General features: G+C 42.2%; 1 protein-coding gene across 1 annotated transcript in view; it reads left to right on the top strand.

Moving 5' to 3' along the window:
• Positions 1–7,933: 7,933 nt before the first annotated feature.
• T265_01888 (hypothetical protein) overlaps positions 7,934–27,810 on the top strand; it is a gene marked incomplete at both ends in the record, with an annotated part of 47,223 nt that continues 27,346 nt past the window's right edge. Inside the window, 6 exons of the mRNA XM_009166014.1 lie at positions 7,934–7,953; positions 14,438–14,676; positions 19,695–19,827; positions 21,916–22,001; positions 26,813–26,956; positions 27,047–27,152. Of these exons, the coding sequence (XP_009164278.1) occupies positions 14,494–14,676; positions 19,695–19,827; positions 21,916–22,001; positions 26,813–26,956; positions 27,047–27,152 (652 nt within the window). The remainder of the gene's footprint in view (positions 7,954–14,437; positions 14,677–19,694; positions 19,828–21,915; positions 22,002–26,812; positions 26,957–27,046; positions 27,153–27,810) is intronic.

The following is a 27,810-nucleotide window of genomic DNA, read 5'->3' as shown; positions in this document are numbered from 1 at the left end:
TGTATTTTAACATACCTTTCGTTATTTGGAAATCAATCTGAGCACTAAAAAGTGCTTGTCTTTCCATATAGACACAGTTTCAGAGTTTCATTGAGGTTCGAAATACAATATATATGTCAGGGTTCAAAAACGGCCATTTTCAGATTTCAGCGATCGCTTGGGGTAGTCTTTATGGGGAAAGCTCAGGCCTGGCCTGGTGAACACATACCACAAAATGCCGCTCAGAATTTCCAGTTTAGATGTCTTTTAAATGTCGGAAGGGTGTCAGGTTCCAATATGCGAATTACTTCTGGCCAGCCGCCGAAGATTTTTTTACATAGGATAGCTACCTGATCAAATATACTGCTAGTCAAAACCTCGAAGACACACCGGACCGATGTGTGTGCGAGTGTGAGCATTTATGAACCCATTTACTATTTTCCAGAAGAAGGCGGTTTGTCTGCAAATCACCCTCTTTAGGTCCCAAATTATGTTTCCGCGGAACGTAAAATACAAAGGTGCCTGGGTATATATAATATGTTGAAATTCCCACATTGCCTACCAAAAATAGTTGTTGTTTAATCTGTCAGATCAAAGCACAAAATGCAAGCCTGATTACGCCTGTTTTGAAAATAATAACGTAGGAAATCTCGTTCTCTTTGAATAATACAGTAGTACAGTTTGAATTAAACCGCCAAGCTCAGCAAACAGAACAACAACGGACACAGCAAGAAAAAAAATGGGTTGCATGATACCGGCATTTCTCTTTCATCTCTTCAGTCGCAGTACGACAAACCATAAGTTTTACATCGTGAATGGGACTGAATAGCAATGAATCAGTCCGACGAAGCTGATTGCACGGTTTTTTCAGTCTAAGGTAAGCTGACAGCTTGTGTTAGGGTCTGTTGTACAAGCTGGGTTGGTAGAGACTGCTCGACATTGCCCCAATGGAAACTAACAATTTCGAGTTGAGACAGCACAGTAAAACTTTGAAGCCTGTACGAGGATCCGATCTATGTCCAGTGGAATGCGTTTGGTGATCGATCTTCACGCTTCAGCTTGTATACCATCGGTCGATCGATTGGTCACCTGACTGAGAGAATGAGGTAAACGTAATGGAACGTGTCCGTGTAAGCTGCTGTTTATTCTACTAGTCTACGCGTCATCGCATCTGCATTTTAACTTGCGTACAACGTATACAGCAAAGATAGTTTGGGTACAATACTCGAAGCACATGTGAGTCAGGCTTATCTCGGTAACAGCGGGATAAGTTGAGTGGCTGAGAAGGCACGACCGATTACATCACACAATCTGTGCCCTATGGCCGTGCTCAGTCGATCCCCCATAGACTGCAGCCTGACAAAAAAGACTGTTTTAGTGAGTAGTCATGCTGCTGCGTATGCAGTCATGTGCTGTGGACATTGTTGAATTACTTTGTGTAACTGTTGAAATTCAGTATCCCCTTTAAGAATTCTTCGTGAAATGATTAAAGAGTACAAATATATCTGTGTATGATTCATTTTTTGGGCTAAATAGACCTCGATACTCCAGAACTTTTGAGCACGCTATTTTACGAGAACCATTGCATATCGCGAAGAAACTTCAAAACTGTGACAGCTGCTATGCAAGTGTTCAGTTCGACGAATTGCAAACCAGTAACGCAATGCAGTGAACAGAGGGATCATAAGCAGTGGAGTGTAATAGCCTCATCAGCTGAGGCTATTCCGACTGTTGGATCACATCAACAACGAGGATCTAGAACAGCTGTACACTTCATCTTGTGCTCACCGAAAGTGCCCAATCTGAGCTTCCGCAGATGTTAAGAGTAGTGTACATGAAATTTCTTTTGCCTTGTTTTGGCTCTTAAACAAATATGGTCTAGCTGGTTTCATAGACGACCCCAGGGATGTCAAATTTGCTAACCAAAGTCTTTCTGATCGAATCTGCGGCGCTTTCTGCAAGTTTCTTTCTACTTGCTTATCACTGTGAATAGATGTGGGGCAGTTGGACAGAAGTGGGGATTCCGATTGAAGATTTGCGGAAAATAATTTTTATGTGCGCGTAGATGTGCCACCTCGTTTCGACGCCTAAATATACCACCAACAAGATGGTGTCCGGAACAAGGTTCACTGCTTGCACATGTGGCAATAATCCGGGTGATTTGCACACCAGATAAGAAATCTAATCAGTCACTGGCGTTCTTAGAAGTCCCCGTAACCATCAGAACAGTGGGACTGGTGTAAAAATGAGTACCCCGGAAGTTTGTGTACAGTAAATTGACAAGCTTTTTGATAACTTCGTCCGTGTATGTTGAATCTAACTTGACCTTGTGATAATCCCCCATTCATATTGACATGTGTCTATGTGTGAATGTGCGCTGCTGACCTACTTACCCATGTGCGTTCATGTCCCGTTTGCTCGGCTTGCCTTGACTTGTTTTCTCCATGTGATCGCACGTCCAACGAGAATCACGAGATCGTCGTCGGAAGGGACGACCGCAACCCTCGCTACTGAGCCATCATTCCGCTCGCCGTTGCTTGGTGTGCGGACGTTCACACTGCACTGTACCGGTCATTAACCGACCTGTGAACTTGTTTACTCCACGAACGTGAAAAACTGAGTACCGTAGAATCACGAACTCCATGCTTCGTTTTGATCTTCGAGATAGTCGAACCTACGCGTATCGGGAACCTCAACACTGTAGAAGAAAAACGGACAGTTTCTTAATGTCTAAAAGTTAGAGAAAAACGGGTATGTACTACACTTAAGGTTCAAAATAAAGTACTATTGCCTGCTGAATTGTTGGGATTCAGAACGGTTGGTTCCATACAGACAGACAAAAGAGAAACGCAAACCAGCAAATACGTTTGCGGTGCAGAAAAAAATCCGTTTACTTATCGCTTTTAAGGAGGAAATCACTGCAGAGATAATTAGCCGTTACATAACAAATACTTATAACACACTACCTAAAGTGTGCATCAGGCTTATTTTCGTGCAAGTTTTAGTCCAAAGACCAAACGGTGGATACCTGGTGGTTTGTTTTTTCATGTATATCACTTCACTTGTTCATACGGAGCAAGTTATGCCAAGAAGACAACAAGGCGTTTAACCGAAGGCGATCAGAAATCCTTCATCCTTCTCTCAAGGGAGAGTCGGTGAATTGGTTGACCGCCGACAGTCAACAGTGATCATCAGTTGAATACCAGTCAATCGTTCTAACAGAGTTAAGCTGGTTGCTATCGTGAACTATCGGATTTCGATCATTGTCAGCAGCGGAGGCTGTTTTCATTCGGCTGTACAACCCTGAATCCTGCGCATGCAAACAGTTCCTTGAAGTTCTCGGTTTACCAAGAACAAAACCTCACTTGGGAGAGATGTCCTTTACATGCCCCGGAAAGCACACTTACGTCGTTTCTTTGTGCTTACTTTGACAGCTGAAGAAACACAAAAAACAAAGTTGTTTTTGTTTTGTTTTTGTTATCTCTTACGAGACCATCGAACAATTTGACTTGCACGGACCTGCTAACAAAACAGAAGCTCACCACTCCTAAGAAATCCAAGCTTAACCTCAATAATGACACTGGTGAACTGAATAAGGCGTCCTGTCATTCCATTGACTCACATACCTATTTTCAAAAAGATAACGTGCCATTTGAGAAGATCATGATGAGATGTTCTTTTGAGAATATGGAAAGCTTAGTCCACCCAGATTGACATATTCATGAACTTTAAGTGATTCCATCCTTCAAGTTGGACTTCAAGCTCCAGCTGACAGTTTTTATGACTGAGACAACAAAACTTTCGACCTAGTGACAACGCCTCCAAGAGGGTGATGCCCAGCATTAACGAAGAAAAATTGTGCACGTACCTTTCTGGATTTGTTGGGAACTTGGTGAGTGGTGTTGCTCGATTAAGCTGGCTGACGAGTCTGTGATGCAATGTGTGATGTACTCGCACCTGAACCTGGTTTCTTCCCACTACCACTCAGGGATACGGGATTGTGGTCTCGCATTCTGCCCGTCAAATGCTTTGTCGTACGATCGTAAACGTAAACAAGCCCAATGTGCATAGGCACTAGAAACGCTGACGATATCCGATCGCGTAGACTTCAACGCATACGTTCGACTCATTATTGCCAAACGGATGGATGCCAGGGAGAGGAAACTCGTCAGCCAGCTTAATCCATTGACACCATGCACCAAGTTTCCAAAAAATCCAGAAAGCGACGTGCACAATTTTTCTTCGTTAATGCTGGACATCACCCTATTGGAGGCGTTGTCACTAGGTCGAAAGTTTTGTTGTCTCAGTCGTAGAATTTGCCAGCTCGAGCCTGAAGTACATTTTGAGAATCTGTATGACCAGCTATCTGTGCTAATACCTTCCTCTGAAGTGAGTATAGAACAACTGAAATCGATGCTAGTCAATTCGTGTTACAAGCATCTCAGCTACAAACCCAGAACCAAACGACTTTTAACATAAGAACACTTCAAGGCTCTGAAAGGTTTACAGCAAAGTGACCAAGTTTCACTGTCCAAGCCAGATAAAGGCCCGGGAATCGTCTTGATGATTCTGTATCTGTAAGTTATTAACTAATTATCTGTTTTTCCATTGTCCTTTGCAGTGTTGAGTTGGTTCATCCGCGGGTCTAATAAAGATGGTGGGCCTCTCCTGAGCATGCCATATAAAATGGAGCACAAGTCAAATTTGATCCTCGGATTGATTAAGGACGTGGAGGCACATTCTCCGCTCCACTGGTAGGTAGTCCGCTGACGGATGATTCTGTCACATTTGAGCGAACAGTCAGCTGCATTTGTACAAGGGAGGAGAAACTACCAGGTTGTCCAAACAAACCTAGACAAGAACAGTCGGGATGCAAAGGTTGGGTTCGAACTGCGGACCTCCCAGTTCACGCAGTAAACGCCAATCTACCTCGAAATCGGCGACTAAAATTGGACATTTCTCTTCAACCCATACCAATGATCACAAGTCCCTGTTTCTTCACAAATCCTGTAACAAAATCTATTCTCAGTGGAAATTTCAAGGAATAATTTCATCCTATACTGATTTTGGCATAGCAGTAGTTCGGCGACTTAGATGTTGAATGTCTGCCAATTCTGTGGTTTTTGAACCACTTTCATGCACCAAATATTGAATTAACGCACTGGACTTGCACAAGCACTGCCGTCACTATCACAGTACAGTGGATTCCAAGCACATCCACTCATGACGTCCGCTTAACTTGACAAAGTTTTTTTTAGATGCTAACGGATTTCAACTTGGTGGAAGTGTAGACATTCATATAAACGTCATCTCCCACGATACAACACCACATCAGTTCACTTTCTGTCGACGAGGTTATCCTCTCCAACACTAATTCAACTTTTGCTTTGGGCGATAAACGAGACAACCTCTGCAGTGCTTTCAGCTTAGCTCTCAGCTCCATAGACGGACGAAAAACAAACGAGGTAGTCTGAAATTTCAAATAGGTGTCCGGGCGCCATATAACACCATAGAAACCAGATCACTGGGTCGACTTAGCAGCGATTCGAGAACGCGGGTCTAAATATCGTAGAGAGTAAGTGGTGATCAAAACGGTCGATACGCTATGTATGCAAAGTGGATGCTACCACGGAATAATCACCGGTAGCGAGTAAACTTACTTGGTATCTTCCGTTTTAAACGGTAGACATTTTTGGGCAACTGTTTCAGGAACACTTTTACGCAACTCCCATGATGTACTTGGCTTTCTCTGTAAATTGATACGGCTGTCCAAGTAGGAGCTGGCGGTCCGTGTCTCTTCACCAAAGTCTTTGGCCAGGTTAACTGGAGTATGAATTTTTCTCGTCCTGAGAAAGTGTCGTTTGTAATTTGCTAATGCGCAACGATAGAAGATCGGAAAGCGAATCGGTCACTACATCGGGACTTATGGCTGATTGCCCTCGTCGGGCTTCAGTCGGATTTGGAATTAGTAAGACAACCAAAAGTGTTATGCTTTCACGCTGTCGGACTTCACCGTGAGAGACTGTTAAATGATATCTTATATTTACATAGTGAGGGTTCACGTTACGATATTCAAGAAATAAAAAAGAGGACTTGAAAGCAAATTAAAACCCGTAGTACCAACCGTCGTTAACAAAAAGTTACATCACATTACCAAAAAATATATCTCTGGTTTTCCCCATGTAAAATGACATTTATTATCTGATTCAGCGGAATTTCCACGAAAGCCCCTCTTCATGTGTGTGAGCTGTTCTATCAAACTTCTAGCAGGTTTTTTGAAAGCAGAGTAATGTGGGGTTTTTCGTGATTCAGCTCGGAAACCTGGTGAGATACAACGTTCTGTAAAATATACACCAAGTTAATCAACTGAGTCAGTTTGTGGGACATGAGTTAGCAAGGAATCAAAGTGTACGAAACTTTTATACGGTCATACCGATGAGCTGATTAGTGTCCGCTGAACTTCAAGTGGTTTCCGGTAAACTCAAGGGGAAGGGCAATGAGCGAGTTTATAGTAGGTTGAATGTTGCCTAGTTTGAGTGAGTCACAGCGACATACTTGGTCTGCTCGTTTTTGGTAGACTTTGTTGCCGTTTGGCTTTAGATGTTTCCAATGTGGTTGATCAGAAAGGTCAATTGCCTGAGTACATCACAAACGAGAGATCCAGTTGGGTTCCAGGTGAGTCTCTCGGAAAACCAATTTGGTTTGCGAATGAGTGTATATTCGCTCATTTCGTGCAATTTGGTTTCTAGCTGAACATAAGGTTGATGGAAACCCGGGGACTGCGCCTACCTGATGAGCCCCAAAAGGGGCGAAACGGGTCGTGGGCTGTCGACGGATTTTCAGCAACCCTATGAGTAATACATTACAGGGACCTGAAAGGTCATTCAGTTGGATCAGCTGAAGTCTTCTTCTCACAGCTTAATAAATAAAACGGTATTTTAAGGTTTCCGTCTTAAAATATATTTCTTCCGCAATGATTACAGCTGTTCGTACAGAATAATTTATTTTTACGTGGCTCTACCTAATTCTTGGTCTGCTTTGAAGTACACGGAAGCAAAATATTAAACATGAAATAAATAGCAACGCTGGCAAGCTGCAACAGGTAGAAAGTGCGCAGTTGCACCTGCTAGGTTCACCTTGAGCCCGTCTTTCGGCTCAGAGGGACTTTAGTTCTTCAATTATTTGTAAAGATTACCCAAATGGACTTGTGTTGGTAGGTTGTTCATCTATTCCATGGGCATTTCAAAATTCAAGCTCAATGATCATGCTTTCATGTGTGTATTTCCGAACCCAACTAGGTAAAGATTATAGAAAAATCTTGTTGATTCAATGGCGAAGCTTGCGAAGAAGGGTTTATAGCCCCGAAGTTTAGTTTCTACGATCCTCTGGAGTGCTTCTTTGCGTGAACTCACTGCAGATGCTATTATACAGAACAGCAGACTGCGGGTTGCTTAAACCTAGTGATACAGCCCCACGCTTTAAGCTAAGGTCAGAAACTCAAAAAGTTCCTCAAATTGGGAGTGCCCTAAGATTTATTTCAGGGGATATCCAACATTTGGTCTCTGACGGTCTTTTCATAGTTTGATAGAGACAAGAAGACCACCCGTTTTTGTTCTGTTCAAGAAGCCCAAATTCCACCACAGAAACGCAAATTCGTACATCTCAGTGTGAAAAATATTCTATAATTTTTTTTGCCTTGCAAGAGAAACGCTCTGACAAAAAGACTTTCCAGACATGGCCCCACTTACAGCTTCTGCATGTCTCGTTCAAACGTGTGTTGGCGCGCATTTGCAAGGCTGTTTGTCGCACAAAATTCACCAATCCAATAAGAGTGTTGATAGAAACAACCACGTGAGCTAATCCTGTTGTTGTAACTGCATCACAGACCCTGAGTGTGGTCATGTTATAACCATGGTTTCCATCGATTGAAATCAGTAGTTGACAGACTCTGTGAAGTACATCTGGTAAACCCGAGTAAGCAATGATTTCACGTGTTTAGTCACGGTTTACACAGTATACTTTTATCAGTGATTTGAACTGGCGTATGACGTGATATACTGGTAATTCTTTCATGCGCAAAAGGAGGTATAAGCTTCGACTTGCTGGTGAAACCGATAAACATCTAAGCTACCTTTATCGCAAAGGTTTGTTTCATTGAATGTGTTCGCTTAGAAACGTATATACGTGATGGTAGTCACGCTAACCAGTCTGTTAGAACAAACCGTAAGCTGCTACTGATGATGCTTTAAACTACTTCTCATGAAATGCTTTAAAACCAGTAATCCACGAACTTTTAGACCTTTTAACGGCCAGAAACATTCACTCGATCAAACTGTTGATTGTAACAGGATGGACACAAACAAAAGAGTCATACTTGTGTGCAGAATATGATTGCATTATTACATTCAACTGAATCAAGATCTAAGAAATATTATTCCTTTCCTTGGCTCATCAAAACGACCAAAGCTGGGATCGTATGTCATGTTGTAGTCTTTTTTTTGAATAGTGTTTTTTCTCCTACCGAGCACATTCACTTGCATTTTGAAAGTATAATACATAGGCAGTATTTGTCACATTTTAATGTGTCCTTCTTCTACTTTAAAAGTAGAAGTTGTCTCACTATTCTTCATACGGTATTTCACTTCTCACTAGCGCGCCACGAAAAACGACAGACTTATTGTGAAATCTGACTAGCTTTGCTTATTCGTACTGGACGATCGCTTTGCCGAAATTGGTTTTCATCTCAGACATGGCCGTATGGATTAGGTCATTTACAGAACATTAGAAAATGTAGAATTTAAAACTCAATCAAGGATCTGTTAAGAAAGAATATGGTAAAGCAAATAGCAATGGCCTGTTTACACCGAGTCTGGCAGCCCTGCTACGCTTCGAGAAGTGGCATCATTCTGAAGCTTTCAACCAATCACACACACAAATTCCACGGAATACATAAGCAGTATACGAATATAAAATCTTCATTATCAGGTTAACAAATCAGTGGAGTAGCAAATGTTCCTCCTGTTTATACAGGTTTATTGATCTTTCAACAGCTGTGTTTGTTCCGTTTTGTAAACGGAGTACAATTCAGGGGTTCAGAAGACGGTTCCCCTGAGCTCGCTGTGCCTTAAAGTGATTTTAATGAATGTTATTCAGCAATCCTGGATTATGGGAACTTGGGCTTCATTTCACCTTCTTGTTTTTGGTATTTTTCCTTGACCAGTTGCTGTTTTTCGTGGTAGTGAAAATAGTTGCTCATATGAAATTTATGACGATAACCTCCCAGAGATTGTTACAAACTCAGGCAAAATATTCTCGTGGTTACGGTCCAATAACCCTGTGCCTCATTTCGGCGAAAGCTAACGCGGTGGCTTATGAGCAGTTTTATCTCAGGAATGCGGCCTAATGGGTGCCCTGAATATCCAAGAAACATGCCATACGTACTCAGGAAGCTGAGTTGGGTTGAGACCACCGTCCTGATATGGTCACATGAGAGGGGCTTGGGGTAACCTAGCATGTGTTACCTTGTTTTGCGTTCACTTAAGGCTGATCCGAAGGTTATAGATTTCAATTTCAGTCGTACAGTGACCTTTCAGGCCATTTAACACTCGGGTGGATAGGTTGAATGGGCTCGAATGTCGAGATCTCTTGTTCAGTATGTATAGTGTTGTAAATATTTCGTCAGGTTGTCCTATCAGAACACCTCGAATGATACTTTCCAACCAGTTTGTAATCAAGTGCACTGAACGTTTCCACATCAGTTCATTTGCGTCAGAATAGTCCAAACCAATGCAACTTGAAATAATAAAAAATCCCTCCTTACTCACGGGTTTCTTATGTCACTTGGCACGAAATCCTCCACGATCGATTTCCTATCCTGCGATTTATTTTGATTTATTTTGACAATAAACGATGTTCTAGATCTTATCGCAAAGCATACAGAGCATCCACATTCTCCTACTGCCTAATTGACAATAAGGTAAACCACAGAATGGTGACTCGTGACTTACAAACGAACAGGCGAGTTGTATCAACGCTTCATTCGTTCTGTTTTACTGTAATAGGGCTTATGTTGGTCAATGTATTCATGCCAGTTCAAATAGTACTTGGATGTCATACCCCAGATATAAGCCAGAATAAAGAAGGAAAAACAGGGGTGTCTACGAACCCCCCAGATTCGAAGTACCTTCTAGAATGAGATTTGGATCTTGTGAGCATCAGACCCGACGCTCCTTTGCGGCTTGTGAAGATGTAGTATCGTTCCGAATTTCGATAGAACAGTATACAGGTGTCAATTGATGCTTCTCCAATCTGACTATTATCTCCAAGTGAGTTTGTAAGGTCGAGTGAGAATCACATCCACAAAGCCTTCTAGTCCTTTCCACGGAAAATCACACAACACCAAATCGCACAAATAATGGAAGAGGGCGGGGCCTCAGTTTGGTCATAAAGGCTTCCGTTTCGCGTGCTAAAGAAGAGGATGGTTTTTCAAACTTGAGATGGAAGTGTAGGGTCATGCTCAATTTACCAGAATGTAGATAAACAAGTTTCTTCTGTCCCCCTGTGCGTAACACGCGCTCATTAAACTGTGTTATCACTTTCCGAAGATCCTTCGCCAAATTTTACGTAAATCGTCAGACTGACAGGTTAGGTGCAGTCCCAGGAAGGATCACTTTGGAACTGTTGTTGACTTTATCTCTCGGCTGTTTGTCTTTCGCTTTCACGTGGAATCGGTTGGCAAAAGGAGAATGTGGTTAAATTAGATGACTGAATCCCGTATGGGTTGCAAATCGCGATGACTGGTCTTCCAAATGCAGTCCGCAATTCAGTCTTGAGGATCCGTCAACGTCGCCATTTTCTGAGAACTTTGGGAAGAGTTGACTTTCTTTGTTTTTTCGAGTAGACCTAGATCCGTCAAACGGAAAGAATTCAGAATCCACTCGGAACAACCGGGAAGTAGAAGCAACCAGCTTTGAATTCCCTAGCTTTGTTTTTTCCTCTCCAAACTGGGCGATAGTGACACTCGATTGCCAATTGAGAAACAATCTGCTTGTGGCCGCGCCAATATCGGACACCATCGTATTTACGTAAACCAATCATAATGTTTAGTGCAAAATATAGCTTCAAAGTACATGAATACGCCGGCTTTCGAAAACTCCAATCGATCATGCAGCATTAGCTTTTACAACAGGAAACATCTCGGTCTCAACTTGATTTTTCCTTCCAGCTGTGGCACTACCCAAGACTTTTTGGCTCTCAGCTAAGCCAGTGTTTACAGGTTTTCGCAATTTCGGAAACTTGTTTTTTGGGAACAACATCGCCTATTTCAAATCCTACAAAGTAGAAAGCAGGTGGTAAATACATCAATGTGCTTAACTCATTTTGACTTTAGAAACAAATGTAGAAAATAATCATCAACGGTCCCAATGCAACCGCTAATAAACAATGGATTCAGATGATGGAACTGCACAACGGAATTGAGTGATAAAAGTCGTGGTGTAGATTAGGTGATGAGTGTGTCGGAGACAAACATTCCACAGTTGTGGAATTCGATGCAAATGCTGGAATAAGCACTAGGAGCGGTATGAATATGGAAACGGTGATTTGATCGAGTGCACCTGCATAGCTTGTCTAAAAATACCCATTCAGATAAATGATAGTTAACAGCGCAAGTTGGTCTGCTTGTAATGGTCCTGTACAACCATGTGATGATCTGACCTGCATCGCGCAGTGTCCTCTTACCCAAGGGCGGGTGAAAACGTCATATCAAAATGGTTGCCTCTGTGGCTCATGAATACGTTACGTATCATAAGGAGTGAATTTGATCGCCCAGATGGTATTCGCTGGATTTCAGCAAGGAAAATCCCGTTTCTTCACCCATGGCCAAATTAGGAGGGCTGCTGGTTATCTTTTACCCGTAGTGACCATATTAGTAAAAACACTGTTTCACAAACTCTGTCCTGGACGGAACTTTTAATGTCGGTTTGAAACCATAGGTACCACAGACTTTTAAGTGCCATCCTGGTCTTTTGTGGTCGATGCACACCGATTTTGAAAAAACAGGAGGCCATGCTTCCAGGAATTCCTCTCCATATCTGACGTCTCCGTATACCGGAATTTTTGCGTTTTCCAGACTGAATTTGTGGTCTTCTTGGTCCTTGTGTGTGAATACCAAGGATAGAGGGCCATGTCTTCCGACGGCCGTGTTGTGATCCTTTATTTGTGTGCATAATTTTCTCCCAGTTTTCCCAACGTTGAAGATGTTGCCATTGATTTGCTATTTGTTTTTTTCTTGGCTCTCTTTTGGTTTAAGTGAAAATCTGTTTGAGACCTACGAGGACTTCTTTTTGAGCTAATAATCTGGTTGTGAGATCACATTTATTCTTTGTGCCAGATAGAACAGCCCATCTGATCGCTTTTTCTTGCTGTTGCTGTTGTTGCCGCCGACCCCTCGCTGCGCTCTAAAACGCGCGCTAATAAGGGACTGGTGATTTCACCTCGATTAATGATGAAACGGTTGCCAGCAAATTGGCCAGCTCAGCAAACAAACAACCAAACGATGGAGACCATTGCAACTTCTAAGAAAGAGTAATTGATCGGCCACATCCTTTTGCTTATAAGCAAGTAACCCGTGTTCTCCCCACACTCGCCCTAAACGCTGCGGTTGGGAACCAAATATTAAAACGTGTAGTAGAAGAATCTGGGTTGTATATTTAGGACCAGACTCCACCACACAGCGAAACGTACATCGTTTACCTATGATACCATGTCATAAAGTTATGGGGTTGTAGATCAAACATGGACGTCGATCGGCTTGTCGAGATGTGCAATGTGCCTGCAAACTTTTTGTCCTAGAGGCACCATCAATTTGTGGTTCGGTGGAAATTCGGATGTCTTCCAGATAAGCCCTGTCACTAATGCAAAAAGCGCATGTGCGAAAAGTTAAGCATCGCCATCTTCTGCCAGGTTCACTTTAATGTACGCACACAACCTTGACCCATTTTGGATGAAAACAATTCCTTATCCGCATCTAGGCTCATTTTGTGCACAAATTTTCCCCGTTTGGGGGTAAAACCTTAAATGAACTTTGTGTTGCCCTCAACTCCCGTTCATGACAAGGAATGATCCATCAGCAATGTTTATGCAACAATGGCCACCAAATGACACTTTCAACTGTTTTTGACAGGTGGAGGTGTAATGCCCGACAGTGTCGGCAACAGATCGGTCTTCGAAAGGGAACTTGGCTGGAGCGGTCTAGGATGGAGTTTAGGACAGTATTTCTATTCATTTACTGCTGGTCCAAAAATTTGGCAACTTCATCCAATTTCACCCTCTTCAATAAAAACTAAAAGTACAAATTTTATATCCTCTTTTTTGGGTGGCGGGGTTTGATTTCTCAGCAGTGCTTATCTGGAAAAGATCCGGGAATTCTTAAGAAGGCTTGTGCTTGTGTACAATCCTAACTAACTACGCTCCAACTGACCGAGAACTGGAATCTTTAAGGCTTTTGCGTAGGACAGCTTGTAGAAAGCATTTTTTCGAACGAGAGAAAACGGACACCTAATTCTGTTTACTGCGTTCAATATGGAATTTTGTGGATGATATCTTTCTGGATGACATCATCCCCATGAGAGACTGAAAAAAAACTGTGGACAGTTATTTTGTGGCATTTCAGTTCTTGGATGAATAAAAAGATTGTGTTTGGGTGTATAATCCGAAATGATTATTTGAGTTGATTTGGCCACTTGTTATGAGTAGCAGGAAATTTAAGGTAGTTCAGTTCAATCAACACAGAATCGGAATGATGCAATAAATTGGTGCAATCTAATAAAAAGTGTTTTCACTCAATCCATATCCAGTTGAACATCTCGAAAACCGCATAAGTTACTAAAGCAATACCAAACAAATGATGTTGAGTTTTTCACAGCTTCTCCTGCGTGAAATTGACTGAACTAGTGGCTTGACTGGTCACATCACTAGAATGCTGGTATAAGGCATTTCGTCACATATGCTTGTGCAATTTCTTTACTTTACACCATGATGAAACGTGCTTTGAAAACGAAAAATTTAAGCGCAAGCTGTCAATATGTGTTTTTGTCTTTCGCAAGCTCAGGCGATTTGCCAGGTTACCTTGTTTAGACTGACTTGGTTTTATTTTGGTGCTTGAACTAACGCCTTTTTGCAAAAAAAAATACTGACGGATTTCACTCCATGTTTTACTTGTTATGTTGTCATGCAGTGTGATTTTAAGACTTGAATGGAGCAATTTTTGTGGTTCACTAGTTCTTCGTCTTGGAGCGTATGGCTGTAACATGTAGCCATTATAGTCCGTGTTTTGTTTTGAATGAAGACTTGATTGTGACCTCACGCTCGGAAGAGATTAGATTTTCAACACTACGTACCTAGCACAACTCTATCCCAATACCTGCTGCGCAGTAAATTCTTTATACTTTTTTTTTAGGTTTTTGTCATTCTCCATAGAGGTTTCGTCATATAACGCACCACAGTCTGAGCCCAATGTCCGTTAGACGTGGATCTCTTTCTGATGACGAAGACACCTTGAGTCATTCCACAACCGGGCATCAACCCCAACATAAGTCCAAAAGGGGTTATCTGCTGGATGAATTGGTATCGACTCAACTCCAGTTTGCCATCGATATGGAACAACTGTACAGCGCAATCAAACGGGCTTCTGTCAAGGTAAGCTCACCGAATTGAACGTTTCATATATTAATGTACAGGAACGCACCACACTTTGCTGTTTTGTAGAGGAAAATATTGGTACCTCAGGTAGCATAGATGCTTGTTCGTTGAGCTTGGCAATTTGATTACAAAGGTTTCACCACCGGTCGAAGTGATATCATCATTGGGGAGCGTAGTGGTGCGTAGCGGTGGGTAACTGGTTGTGCGCTGAATAGTGTTACGTGTGTGGTTAAATACGTGCTGCTAGCCGGGGATGACCTTTGTTCGCGATTAGTTGTTCGGTCGAGCGGTTCCATTGAGTCAAATCAACAGAGGTCACAAGCCAGCAGTCAAAAGGACAAAGGTCACTCCAGCATTGGCCAGACTACGACGGCAGGGGAGGTCACGTGGGCATAGGCGAATGAGGACACAGGATAACGCAGCAACCAATGGAACCGCCCGACCGAACAACTACTCGCCATCAAAGGTCATCCCCGGCTAGCAGCACGTATATTAACACACACGTAACACTACTCAACGCACAACCAATAACCCACTGCCACGCACCACCACGCTACCCAATAACGCATGATAATGTCACCTCGATTGGTGATGGAACGTTAGCAATCAAATTTCCCAGCTCAGCGAACGAGCTAACGACACTTTTCTTTGCTAGAGTCTTTCAGAACCTACAGTAATTTCAGAACTCCACATTTCATCACATCTTTCTCCCCTTTCTGAGTGCAAGTACTTAGTTTGTTTGAAATATCGGGATTTTCAATAAAGGTTGCTGTGTAGCCGTGGTTTCCTCGGACTTAATGGAGCAGTACGGACTGATTTTACCATCAATAATAGTATGCATTGGGAGCGTCCAAAGCGGGCTTGTTTGTCAACACTGGTAGCATGCACATAAAAGAAGATACAGACAACTCGTGCGTCCAAACATGTCATTACCAGCAAGCCCTTGGTTCCGATATAAATCCGAGGAAATAAGATCGGCGGACGAAGGTAAGGAGGCCTACCAGCCGGCATAGATATGATGGCACAACAAAAAGCATCGGTACCAGTTATCTGTTTTTCGTTGAGCTATTGATGTCACTTTCTTTATACGTCAACGTAATATGCGATGTGATGTAGTGTTAGTTTTATCGGAATGATAGATTGATGAGCTGTATCACCCTTTCGGTGCCTATCTGCCATGTCACCAGAACAAGTACGAGGGCTTGGATACTGCCAGGTTGCCCAGGTCTGGACAGGGGAAGTCAGGCGGCGGAAGCTGGGTTCAAACCACGGAACTTCCGGCCAGTAAATTCGTGCACTCACCACCGAGCCATATCGCCCCAGAATAAGTAGGAATAAGCCCATTAACATACCAGCAAACTAGTGAGGCCTAATCTGGCAGAGTCCATTCATTTTCCTACATGTCTTTACGTATCTCAGCTTCAGACGCTGAGATGAAGTACCAAGAGTGGGAACTTCCCTAATTTGACCACCTTTCAAAATACTGAAATGGAAAAATTGGGGAATTGGACTCAAATCGGACTTCTTTTAACATCTGCTTCTCTGTCCAGATAAAAATCCCACAGATGTTTTGAGTCACCGCAGGCAGATTCACTCGTGCTTCTACCTTGAGACAGCAAGCTAGGCTGGGACGTTTCCAGAAACTTCGTTTAAAGGAACTGACATAGCTATCCAACTGGAGATGGAATATCACAAAAATTCGATTAAATTTAGACTATTACGTTATTCTTAACTACGCTGTCACATTACTATCATCAATTATTATCATCGTAACTGACTGGGTGGGTAAAGTACCTTATCAAATGAATAATGCACTGGCCTCAACAGTCTTTCTTACCTGAGAAAAGCTAAATAGAGAATAAAACTGGCATTACAGAATCAGGTAACGACCAGACTTTGCTGGATTATCCAATCCTAATTCGCGTCATTCCATTCGTTTCGATAGCACAGCATTCAGCTGATTCATGCAAAAAAGCATGACACAAGAAGTTGTACAAAATCATGAAAACGGGAAGTGTCGATAATAAAAATGAGGATACATGTTACAGGGTTTTAATCATTCCTCTGGTAGCAATCTTTATTGGTAAATAGTTGACTAAAATTTGTGAAAATCGTTCTTGCGCAGCAGTTTGTACATGTATACTGGGTTAGTGAGCTTGCTTATACTTCAAACCAGTGTGCATTCTTTCTCAAACTGAGGAAGCCTGTTAGACAAGTCAAGCCCATTCGAAACGAAATTCGAACTGAGCTCTACTCTATTGTTTTGGGACACGAGAGTTTAATGCGAACACTGAGGTCTGGCGACCAACTGGCAATGATCAACTCTAATGTAGTACACGCAGGAAGTCGGGTGACTGATGTCAGTGAATGAATTTTTGGCACCCTAGGCAGTGGCTGAGACAGGGGACACCTGTCCATAAATGTTGGACTATAATCGGAATGTGGTTCCACGCAAAAATTCTCCATGCCAAGGAAATCAAACAAAGGAGGGTACTCCCATCGGCCGGTTAATTGTGGTTGGTTCTTCTGCATTCTACGACATGAAAAAATCGTTCGGCTCCAACATCATTTCAGTGCCTATCTGCTATGCCACCCGAAGGATGCACAAGGGCTGGGGTACTGTCAAGTTACCCAAGCCTAGACAGGTTAAGTCGAGAGACAGAGGCCAGGTTCGAACCGAGAACTTTCCGTTCAGTAAATTCGCGCTCTAACCACTGATCTATCTCGGTGTAATAGTGAATGTCAGCAAGACCAAAATCTTGGTTAGATCAGTTAGATTTCATAATATTTCTGTTGCACGACAAGAATACAGTAAATGTTTTTTTAACTCGCTTGTCTTGCTCATCACAGAAGAAGGCACCCCATCCTTAACCCTTTGCTAGATCGAAGGGTACTGGGGCAAAAAATCCCTGTGTTACATCCCAAGGTTTATGTATTCATCGGGTTCTACTGCAATAATGACTCCTCTCCTAGTCAAATGCGTTTTGTTGTACACGAAAGACGGGTTGAATCTACCAAATTTTCTCCACATTCATTCTCCATTAGAGAGTGCATACATACCTTTATCCTGGGCCACTTTGCCCTAACCAGTTGTGCGTGTTTAAGTCCTGTCTACATTGTTCCAACCATGAGCTGGAGGTCTATCAGGCACTGTTTCCGGTTGCCTAAACTCACTGAGATTGAGTTTGTTGGACCAATTTGAAAATATTCCTTTATTTTGAACGTCATAGTCAAGCGCAACAGATGGGTGTGTATAAGTTCATCTAAGTATCCCCAGTTGGATAACTCGAGGCTTATTACCCATGCCAAAAGCTTCCAGTTTTTGGATTTTCTAGCAACTGCATGTGTTTTACATGTGTTTCACAATCAACGAGTTTTCAGTCTTGTGACTATTCATTGACTTTGCCGTTGTTGAGCCAGCGTGTGCAAATTTTGAACAAGTAGTCTCACGACAAAGACGCTTGGCTACCAGACTGGTCCAATCAATCAAGGTCATCTTGGAATAGCAGAATTTCCATGTCTACCTGAGCACTTTGTTCGATAGTTGATGGTCTGATTTAATCTAGACTATGAAAATTGGTGGAATAGATAATGGATCGATAATATGAAAACCCTCATTTGCATGGCTTTGATCTGATGTAACAATGCATTCCAATGCTTTTACAGGGCATTGGATTTTTCCGAATTCGTCCTCAGTTGTTTCGCAAAACGTTTCCTGCGCACCAACCATACTGCACGTGTGAATTGTGTACAACAAAAGGGGCTCTCTCATTCGCACTTTGCTTTGCAAAAAACGCGAATGCGAAAAGTTATATTGTGGAAGCCAAAGTTTGGCCTCGTATAATTGTTATTTTTGGGAGTTCTTTGTAGATAGGTTTATTGTTTGATTCGTGTCAATTTCATGGATTATGTGCAGATGGTATGTTGTGAGCCCACTCACGATTGTTGAAGCCGTTGCCCAGAGTCAGAATCGAAGTTTTCTTTTGAAAATATCACACTTTCTTGGGGAAACTAGCAAAATGGAATCACCTTGGGATGTACTTTAACAGGCATGGAATTTTCTTCGGTAAAAATGCCGCACAATTCATATATTGTCAGAACCCGGAAAGGGCGCCTTCTGTCTGCTTTCCTCTGTAAGATGCGGCACCAGAGTTCATATGCTCTTCGCCAAAAATTCAAATAGGTCAACCGACTGCTTGTCACATGTATACCGTGATCTCTTTTTGATCAGATTTTACTTAACCTAGCCACTAATTTACCCTTACTTGTGAATACAGACCTACTTGCGATTAATTATCGTAGCTAAATTACCAACTGAATCTAATACAGTAAAACTCTGGAGAGTTGCGACACCAGATAATTCAATGATAATTGAATCCAACAAGCTACCAACGTAGTTTCTAGTGCAATGTGTCTGAATACGCCTTCTTGGGAGACTGTATCGTATTGAGCACTCCTTACTCAAGGCTACTTAGGTGCCAACACAACCATTCTTTGTGATGTAGATGGCAGGGACTAGCACGAGCATCCTGGATTTCGCTAACAGGTGTTTCATAGATGGCAGAGAGCATCCTGGATTTCGCTAACAGGTGTTTCACGAGTACAGTACAACAGTATTGAATATCTTGGTTGGCCATCTCATCTGAAATGGAAAATTATATCTCCCTTTTATAAAATGTATCAAGAAACGCCCGAAAACAAATAGAATTAAATAGTTTTATTTCAAAGAGCTCAAGCTTCAGTTCACCAAGAAGCAATAACCCCAGTGGAACGATTTTCGACTGCTCTCGAGTAAACAATTCAGAATAATTCGCTTCTCGGCGTTTTGAAGAATCACTAATTCTGGCTTGGTGAAACATCTTGAGTTCACCGTTCGTTTATTCTGTGCCATGAAAATTCGCGTGGCAGTGCTTTCGACTAAGCTTGTTGTCAGGTATTGGTTATTTAACACAATGAAAGGTTACTAAAAATAGCCATAGTGTTCACGTCAGATTTGACTCTGTTGTTTCTTCTAGTTAAACGCAGAAGACAGCCATGCCTTGTATTCCAACTTGGAGCAGGTCGCATCACTCTCAATGGAGCTGCACAAGTGCTGGAATCAAAAACTTTTACACTATGCCACCGTCGACTGGGATCGCTCTTGCCTTGGTGAGTCACCAACTGGAACAAAGTGCGACTTTCAACTAACGTAGCTGTACGGCTTAAAAGTGTCCTGTCACTGATGAGCACATGTTTCCGTGTAGCATACTACAGTTATTACATGAAGATAATAATATGCCGATAATATCATTCCACCGTTGTTTGTTTCGTTCAAACTAAGCGCTCGTCTACGCCTTTTGTGTCACCGATCTTGCTGAGAGCTTCTTCTGAAGTTTGATGGAACCACCGTCTTTACAGCGATAATGCCGTCGATCCGTAACTGATGTCGCAACATAAGTAAATCTGTAGCTAAAGAGTAATTTTCATCAAAAGTACCGGAGAATTGGGAAATCAAATAGGGGAGAAAAATGATAATGTAATCGGATACGCTGAATTTAAGGAAACCAAACCTCTTCTTCACAATCTGCTGTTAGGCAAATGTTTTTGTCAAATTTTCATGTTTCAAGAATCAAAAAGTGTTTTTTTTATCCCCTCTAGGTTATCAGCAGACTTTCTTGATTAAACATAAATAAAATAATAAACTAATCGGCTTACTCGTCGGCATTTTAAAAGCGACTGAATACAATGATGAACTTTTTGGGGAAAGTAGTTTCTTCATCAGTCTGACTGATGGACAGAAATGAAAAACCAGTGAAAACCTCGGTCAGTCCTCACCAGATTTACAGCTGAGAGGTCGGACTAAATAGAAAGAAAAGGCAAACAAAATTGTTGCCGAGCGAGAAACACATTTTTGGAAACCGAAATACACCAAAACTCTGACACCACAATTGATTCACCTCTGACTTGACGAGCAAGGATGTTGAAAAGCTGAGTTTAGCAAACTACTCACCTCTGGTGCTTATTCGTAAAACTGACCAGTTTGCTTGAATTTTTTTATAGTCCCTACGAACGGCAAAATTCCGGTGCAAAATTCATCCACATTCTTCCAATGGGCAGAGATCCCATTTATGGTTAATTGTCAGTGGATTTCCTCAATAAATTCAATTCACTCACTACCATGGGTTCCCTGCCAGTAATTATGTTAATTTTTCTCCCGCTAATTTGGCTGCCGTGACCTATCCATTCATTTGACTAGTAGTAAGATACTACTTAGTCGCGGTTGTCCATCTCAGCGGCTGGGATCGCAGTGATAACACGACATGGAAGAACAAGAAGCAGCATAGCTGGTAGATTTTATTCAAAAACGGACACTTTCGCTTGATTTGATAACACTACCGGGGTCGGACATACAACAGACACACAGCACTTCTTGCCTTGTTCATGTTTCAAAGCTGTGGCTGGGTGGAGGGGTGGATTGATAGCATGATCACTGAGGAGTATTCGGAAGAGAGTGGCGTAAACTGATAACCTACTGTGCTGCTTAGGTGATGATGCCATTGTCAGTGTTCGTTGACGTTCTCCGCAGACCTACCAACTAGTCTTGGCTGCCATTGGAGGCGCCATTCAGTTTGAAAATAAACCGTGAGTGTTAGGAATGAGCCTCCGGGTATTGAACTGCCACGTTTGGTGTATCTCGTCTGTATTAGATGAAATATAAATTTACAAATAAGTATGAATAAATGAATAAATATAAGTATAAGTAAATATCAATAAATATAAATATAAGCTAAGTACTCGATCGTTGAGTGAATTTAGATAAAAATGTCAGGTTTGCTCTCAAAAGGGAGAACCGCTAAACACTCTTAAATCTTTGTAAAAGCAAACTTTCACTCATGTTTGTACAAAGTTAGCCCTCGCTACGTTTAGTTTTAGGAGTCAATCCTTTAAACTCAAATATTGTAACACATATTTGGTTTGGAAAATATTTCGTTTAAAATAAGAAAGTGCGGTGCAAAAAGAGCTATAAATTCCCCGTAATCAGGCGAGGGTCAAACTTCGTCACAGCCACAATAATTTCCAGAACCCCTTTCCTCTCACCTGCTTGCATTCCGTTTCTCCCCCGCCACTTTTAGATCTTGTTGTCACTGCCACACACTCATGTATTCTACGATCCAAAACTTGTGAACGGTCATTTGCTAACGAATAGGTTGTAGTGGGATGAAATTTGTACATCTGGTTTCTTTTCTTCCTGCTCAGCGACTGAAACTGTTCCGTTTGTCGATCGCCTGAATGAAGTCTTTTTTGTATACTGCGCAAACTTCGACGTCGATTCCGTGAAAAAAGTAAGTTATTTCCATTCATTCAGAAAAGTTTGAAAAAGAGCGGGTGAATTCATTTCTGAGACCTATGGGCAAAATTTGACCTAGTTCTGAATTACTGTAGCCAAATCTCAAAATAATTTATTCCCGCTTGCTTCTCAAATGTTATTTGCAAATTTTCGGCTTTGGTTGGTCTGTGAGTGCTATAAGCTTGTGTAAGTGAAAGTTTACACTCATCACTTTTATTCATAAAGGGAACTACTCACAGGGTTGCTAAAATCTCTTCCACAGCCCACGACCGGTTTCGCCCTTCTTGGGGCTCATCAAGTAGGCGAAGTCCCCGAGTTTCCGTCAACTTCATGGTCTACTTGAACCCAAATTGAACTGCTTTCGAGAAACACTCTCATTTACAAAGCAATTTAGTCGTGGGCTGTCGAAGACTTTTCAGCAACTTTGTGAGTAGTTTCCTTTATGAAAATATACCGCGATATCTAAAATATAGTGCCCACTGAAACATGAGGCGGTCTGTGTGCAGCACATTCAGTTGTAGAATATCATAAACGAGAGATTCAGTTGAGTCACTCGTGAAAACCAAATTGATTTGCAAATGAGCGTATTTCTGTAAATCACTTATGTTTATGACCGATCCCGTCTAACGCTCACAAGCAACCGCGTGCCGTAAATGACCATTATATTGGTCCGTCCTGTCAGTGTAGGAATCTCGGGTCCCTTGGAGATGTATTGACATAATGTGCTCTGTGATACGGTTTCTAAAGTGTGAATCTTGCAAGCCGGCTTGCTAGTCTTTCAAATTGCCCGGCTACTAATGAACGTTTTGGTCATTTGAACCATTAAGCAAACTTTGGGAAGCATATGGCCATTTTTATTAGCTGGGATCCTAATTATGTCATAGGTTCGATTGCTGATCAGTCCAATCTTTGCCTCTAAGTACGCTCGTCAGCTAAACATCGGAAAGTCACCTTATATAATGTAATTTAACTAATCTAGCGCCTCTGACTGTTTAAAAATCTGTGAAATAAAAAATCAGTGTAGAGGAACGTGGCTATCAGAATTCGTTGAGGTCTCGCCCCCCAATTGTTTTTCACTATAAAAACGACACATGTATGTTCCGCGTTCCCATCAGTCTATTCGGAGCTCTGGCATACGCAGCCATAATTTGCGTATTCCCGTGAACAGAAGAATTGCCGTGATCTGACCAGTATGAGTGGCCTTCATTGTGTAACATTACCGTTTCTTGGACTATCACGTGACCGAAGATTTAGTCAGTTTGGACCATGGACTTCACTCGATTGATCAGAAAAATCACGTGGACTCGATGGCTTTTCAAAGTGCGAACATAACTAAACAACCGTTTAGGCACTTGTTTACATTCTATTATAAATTTAGCCCCCGGATTCCCTGTTTTAGTCATCCAGGTAATGTAGCATAAAGAAAACTTTGGTCACAGTCCACTATCACACAGTTTCGTGAATAAATGAAAAGAGACATTAAGCGATGGTCGGTGACGTTTGCTTCACGCTGGGCTGCTTCCCAACGACAGTGGAGAGCTTTATCGGTCCATTCTTATACACAGTTTCGTGTATAAATGAAAAGAGAAATTAAGCGATAGTCATTGACGTTTGCTTGATTCAGGGCTGCTTCACAAATACAGTGGAGAGCTTTATCGGTCCATTCTTATAAACAGCCTGATTGGAGGAACCGCGTACACACTGCACGGTAGACTTCCGATAAGCTAGCCTCACTTGCTTTCGGAGCAGACAATCTGAACCCTGCTGAAATTCGGATGTAAGAACACTTTTATCACCATCATCATCGACACCAGGATATCAGTGTTTAGCACCTATAGTTCACTACCGTACAACCGTGATTTAATTGAAAGCCTTATTGTGAAGAAAAGAATCAAGTTGGACTGACAACAGACAACAGAATCACCACCGACATCGGTTGGAAGTCGTAACTTGAAGCGTCTCCAACCAGGCGCAGTGAAAATCACGCGGTCCCCATCCTGGAAGGCGAGTAGCACCGACAGCACCCAGACGTTTCGTGATTTCATTCAATTTCTTCTGCCAGATCAAGGATGGACTACCCCTCTTATTCCGCCACTCTGAGTTGGACGCGGAAAATAGCATTCTCTTCGGCAAACGATGGCTAGGCACAAGCAACCACGTGTCCCAACCAAGGCACCTTCTGGTGCTGAACACATTCTTTGATAGAAGTACCCGTTGCACAACCGAAAACTCGCCTTCTAACTACCTCATTACGGATATGTCAACACCAACCCACACGAGCTGTGGTTCTGAGACAATGATTTTCGAACACCTGAAGACGTCTTAGTTCCGCTGCCCGAACGGGCCCAGTCTCAACTATACAACAAAACAGCCCGAACTGTAGCTTGATACACACGTCCCTTCAGATTCAGTGATACACCACTCTGACGCCATTGGTGTCTCAAATTAGCAAACGCGGCCCGAGCCTTGCAGATTCGTGCATTGACCTCATCCGTCACACTACAATCAGGACTAATACAACTTCCAAGATACGTACAGCGCTCCGCAACTTCCAGTGCCTCCCCCTGGATCGTAAGTGGCGTGTTCAGTGACTGCACGTCCACAAGCATGACCTTACACTTTGTGGTTGCAAAATGCATACCAAAGGACGGGATGACTTTGGTCAGTTCATCCAAGAATACTTGCGCCTTCTCCTCCTCTTCGAACATGAGAACGATGTCGTCTGCATATTCCAGATCGACAAGGTTTTCTTCACTGGCTATTTGAACACCAGGGTTTTGGAGACCCTCCAGCGTTCGTCTCATTATTTCATCGATCACAAAGTTAAAAAGGAACGGAGAGAGTGGGCATCCCTGACGGACAGCGCTTTGTGTGCGGAAGCTTTTGGAGAGCTCGTGGTATACTCTCCCACGTCCGGAAGTCTGAGAATACAAAAAGCTTATTATGTTCACGAGCTTCTAATGCATTCCCGAATTAGGCTGCCGACCTAATTTTTACAACACTCAACACGGGCCTAAACTAACAAGGAGCGTCTTTCTTGAGCCAGCCAGTTTCACCAGAGCACTGCTTAGTCGGTCCAAAGTCCATGGATATTTCTGTCATTGTTAGACAGATACCGACATCTGTCTGTGTATCCGTCAGCCCGTGGCCACGACACAACCCCAGATCTGCTTTTATGGCCTGATGCTTCACACTAAACATGGACGATTCGTGTGAGCAGTGAGCTTTGTAGGATTAGGTTGGGTGTTATACCGCTTAACCTCGCAGCTTGCATTGTGGTCTCACCTAATAGTGGAGCAACCTTAAAGAGACACAAATGTACGTAGTGTCAAGCGTTCATACATTGATTAGGCTCATCAACTGCAATACCGCATATAGCCAGCTGACTGTGCGCATAAGAATGAGAGACCACCGCTAGACACATGGGTTTTTACGCAGGTCTTGCTTTTTTTACAATTGTTTTTTTACGATTGTCTGTGTTTCAGATTTAATTTACTTTTACATGGTGCACTTTCAGTGATACTAATTACTTTCGCTACTGTAACTTAGCTGCCCATATTTGAAGTTCTAATACGCTACAAAATCAAAACCACAAAAAGACGAAATAACCGTACATGACGTAAAACATTTCCAAAAACATTAAGCCGGGATCTTTTCAGAGAGGTTTGGTAAGTTTATTAAGCCGGTAATTAGCTGACAGCTTACCGACGCATTCGAACTTATTCAGATTGGGACCTGGAAGAGAAAATTTTTAAGTGTGACATTCAAATTAGAGCTGTTTTTGTCAGTAACATCTGGTCACCCGTGATCCTGAAAAGTTTGAATAGCTTTCGACACACTCAGAACCGCACCCAGGCGGCTAATCACTTGTATCAATCAAACCGGTAACCGATCTTGATCGACTCGATATCCGGCCACTAATACATCACTACCAGCATAGCCTGTAGGATCGATGAGTTTCCCTGGAGCGTTTTTCGTAGCTGGAAACCAAATCATATTTTAGTGGATTGGCACATTCATTATCAAGTTAATTACCTTTTATCAGTTGCTTTAACTGCAGACGCTCAGTCACAATAATTCTTAATCAATTGCACCGCGAAACCATGCCTTCTGCTTCAGCGAGAACAGCATATTTCGTATTAGAATACTCACAGAATTCGTGGAAATCACTTCGATAGCCCACTGCCGACTCCAGCGATCATCAGATGAGTGCTTCCATTTTGAGACCCCAGTTACCCCCAAGTCATGTCAACAACAATTGAGAAAATTCACTCACGATCACGTGCATAATTGTGCAGCCACTTAAATCGATGAAACTTGTGGGAATGTGCTTACTAGGTGAGGGCCAATAAGAGTTTTCAGCAACCTGAGAAATGTCGCTCTAGCTGGAACAAGAGATGGATTTCATCCAATACTTTGGCAAAGAATATTGCGAACAGGAAATCTAGATGACATACTGCTTAGTTGCGCAGTAACAGTGTAATAATCTGCAGATGATGTGTAATCATTCAAACTGGTTCAGCTCCAGGAAACAGTTTTTCTTTAAAAAAAAGTTACCTTGATTTTGCACACTCAAGAAACAAGCTTCACGTCATAAATACGATGGAACGGAAAACAAATTATAAACAGCTAAATGTTATTCAGTCAAACAATATTAATATTTTTGTCCGACATTTTTTTCTTCGAATGCCTAATTCATCTATTAACATTTAGAGAGACACACTTGTAAGTAGTCGGCAGTTTAAGCCATGTCATATGCACAGAGGTCACCCTTACATTTCTTATTCCACTGTTGCCCTTGTTTAGAATTTCGCAGTGGAATCGTTCGTTGAAGAAGTCATCCAAATCTTACGAGAACGCAAGCCAACTTTGGTCAATCTTAACACTGAACTTATTAAGCCGGTCCAGCGTCTTGTCAAACTGGAACAGCTGTTTGAAAAACTCAAAGAAGTGAGCGTTTTAGGGCGGCTATTTCGTACCTTCAAATCTGAGCTTTCAGCTGGTTAACTGAAGCCGCTTGCATAACTGTCTCACCCCTAGGCAACTTCAGAAAGGCACCAGGATTACCAAAGCACCTGTGATTTGTACGAAAACTTCCGAGCTCTACTTCGGCGAACAAACGAAGATAAGCGCTGGAACGATATTCGTAAGTACCAGCTTATTTTACGACGTACGATTAATCTGAATCCGTGAATAGCGTTTAATTTCCGTCTTCTTCAGCGCTGAAACCTGTGTACAAAAGAAGTCCCAAAACGTTTGGGTCTTTTTTACTTTTGCTGATTTACGTTTACATTACGTATGAAAAATAATGCACCATTTCGTTGTCTCGCTCGATATCTGCACAAATATGGGGTTCAGGAAACCTAGCGACCTCATTCGGGAAAGTTATTCGTAGTTTTTCAAACAGCAACAGAGTATGTCTCGCAGTAATTCACTCTCCATTTCCTTGAGTGGGCCTGGTTTCTAAATAAGCCATTAACTTAGCTCTGTGAACATAAAATCACAAAAGGGAATTCGAAATAGTTCAGGGAGCACTTGGATCAAAGTGGCCGATCCGATCAGCCTGAACGTGAATTGTGTCTACGTAAAAACGGACGTTAACCCTCGCTTACCAGAAATAGTAAAACCCAAAAACAATTCACCTAAAACATAAACTTTTCCATTATGAATAACCAGTCAGCCGTGTAACCCAAAAACTCAAGTAAACACAAAAAGATCAAAAGAAACTACTGAAAAGGATACTGAGAACACTTTGACTGCCTACGATCTGTTTTGCTCTTCTTGGGGCCCATCACGTAGATGCA

Source organism: Opisthorchis viverrini (assembly GCF_000715545.1).
Source record: "Opisthorchis viverrini unplaced genomic scaffold opera_v5_21, whole genome shotgun sequence".
NCBI lineage: Eukaryota > Metazoa > Platyhelminthes > Trematoda > Opisthorchiida > Opisthorchiidae > Opisthorchis > Opisthorchis viverrini.
Note: the sequence above shows the minus strand (reverse complement) of the source record. Positions and strands in the feature narration are given on the sequence as shown.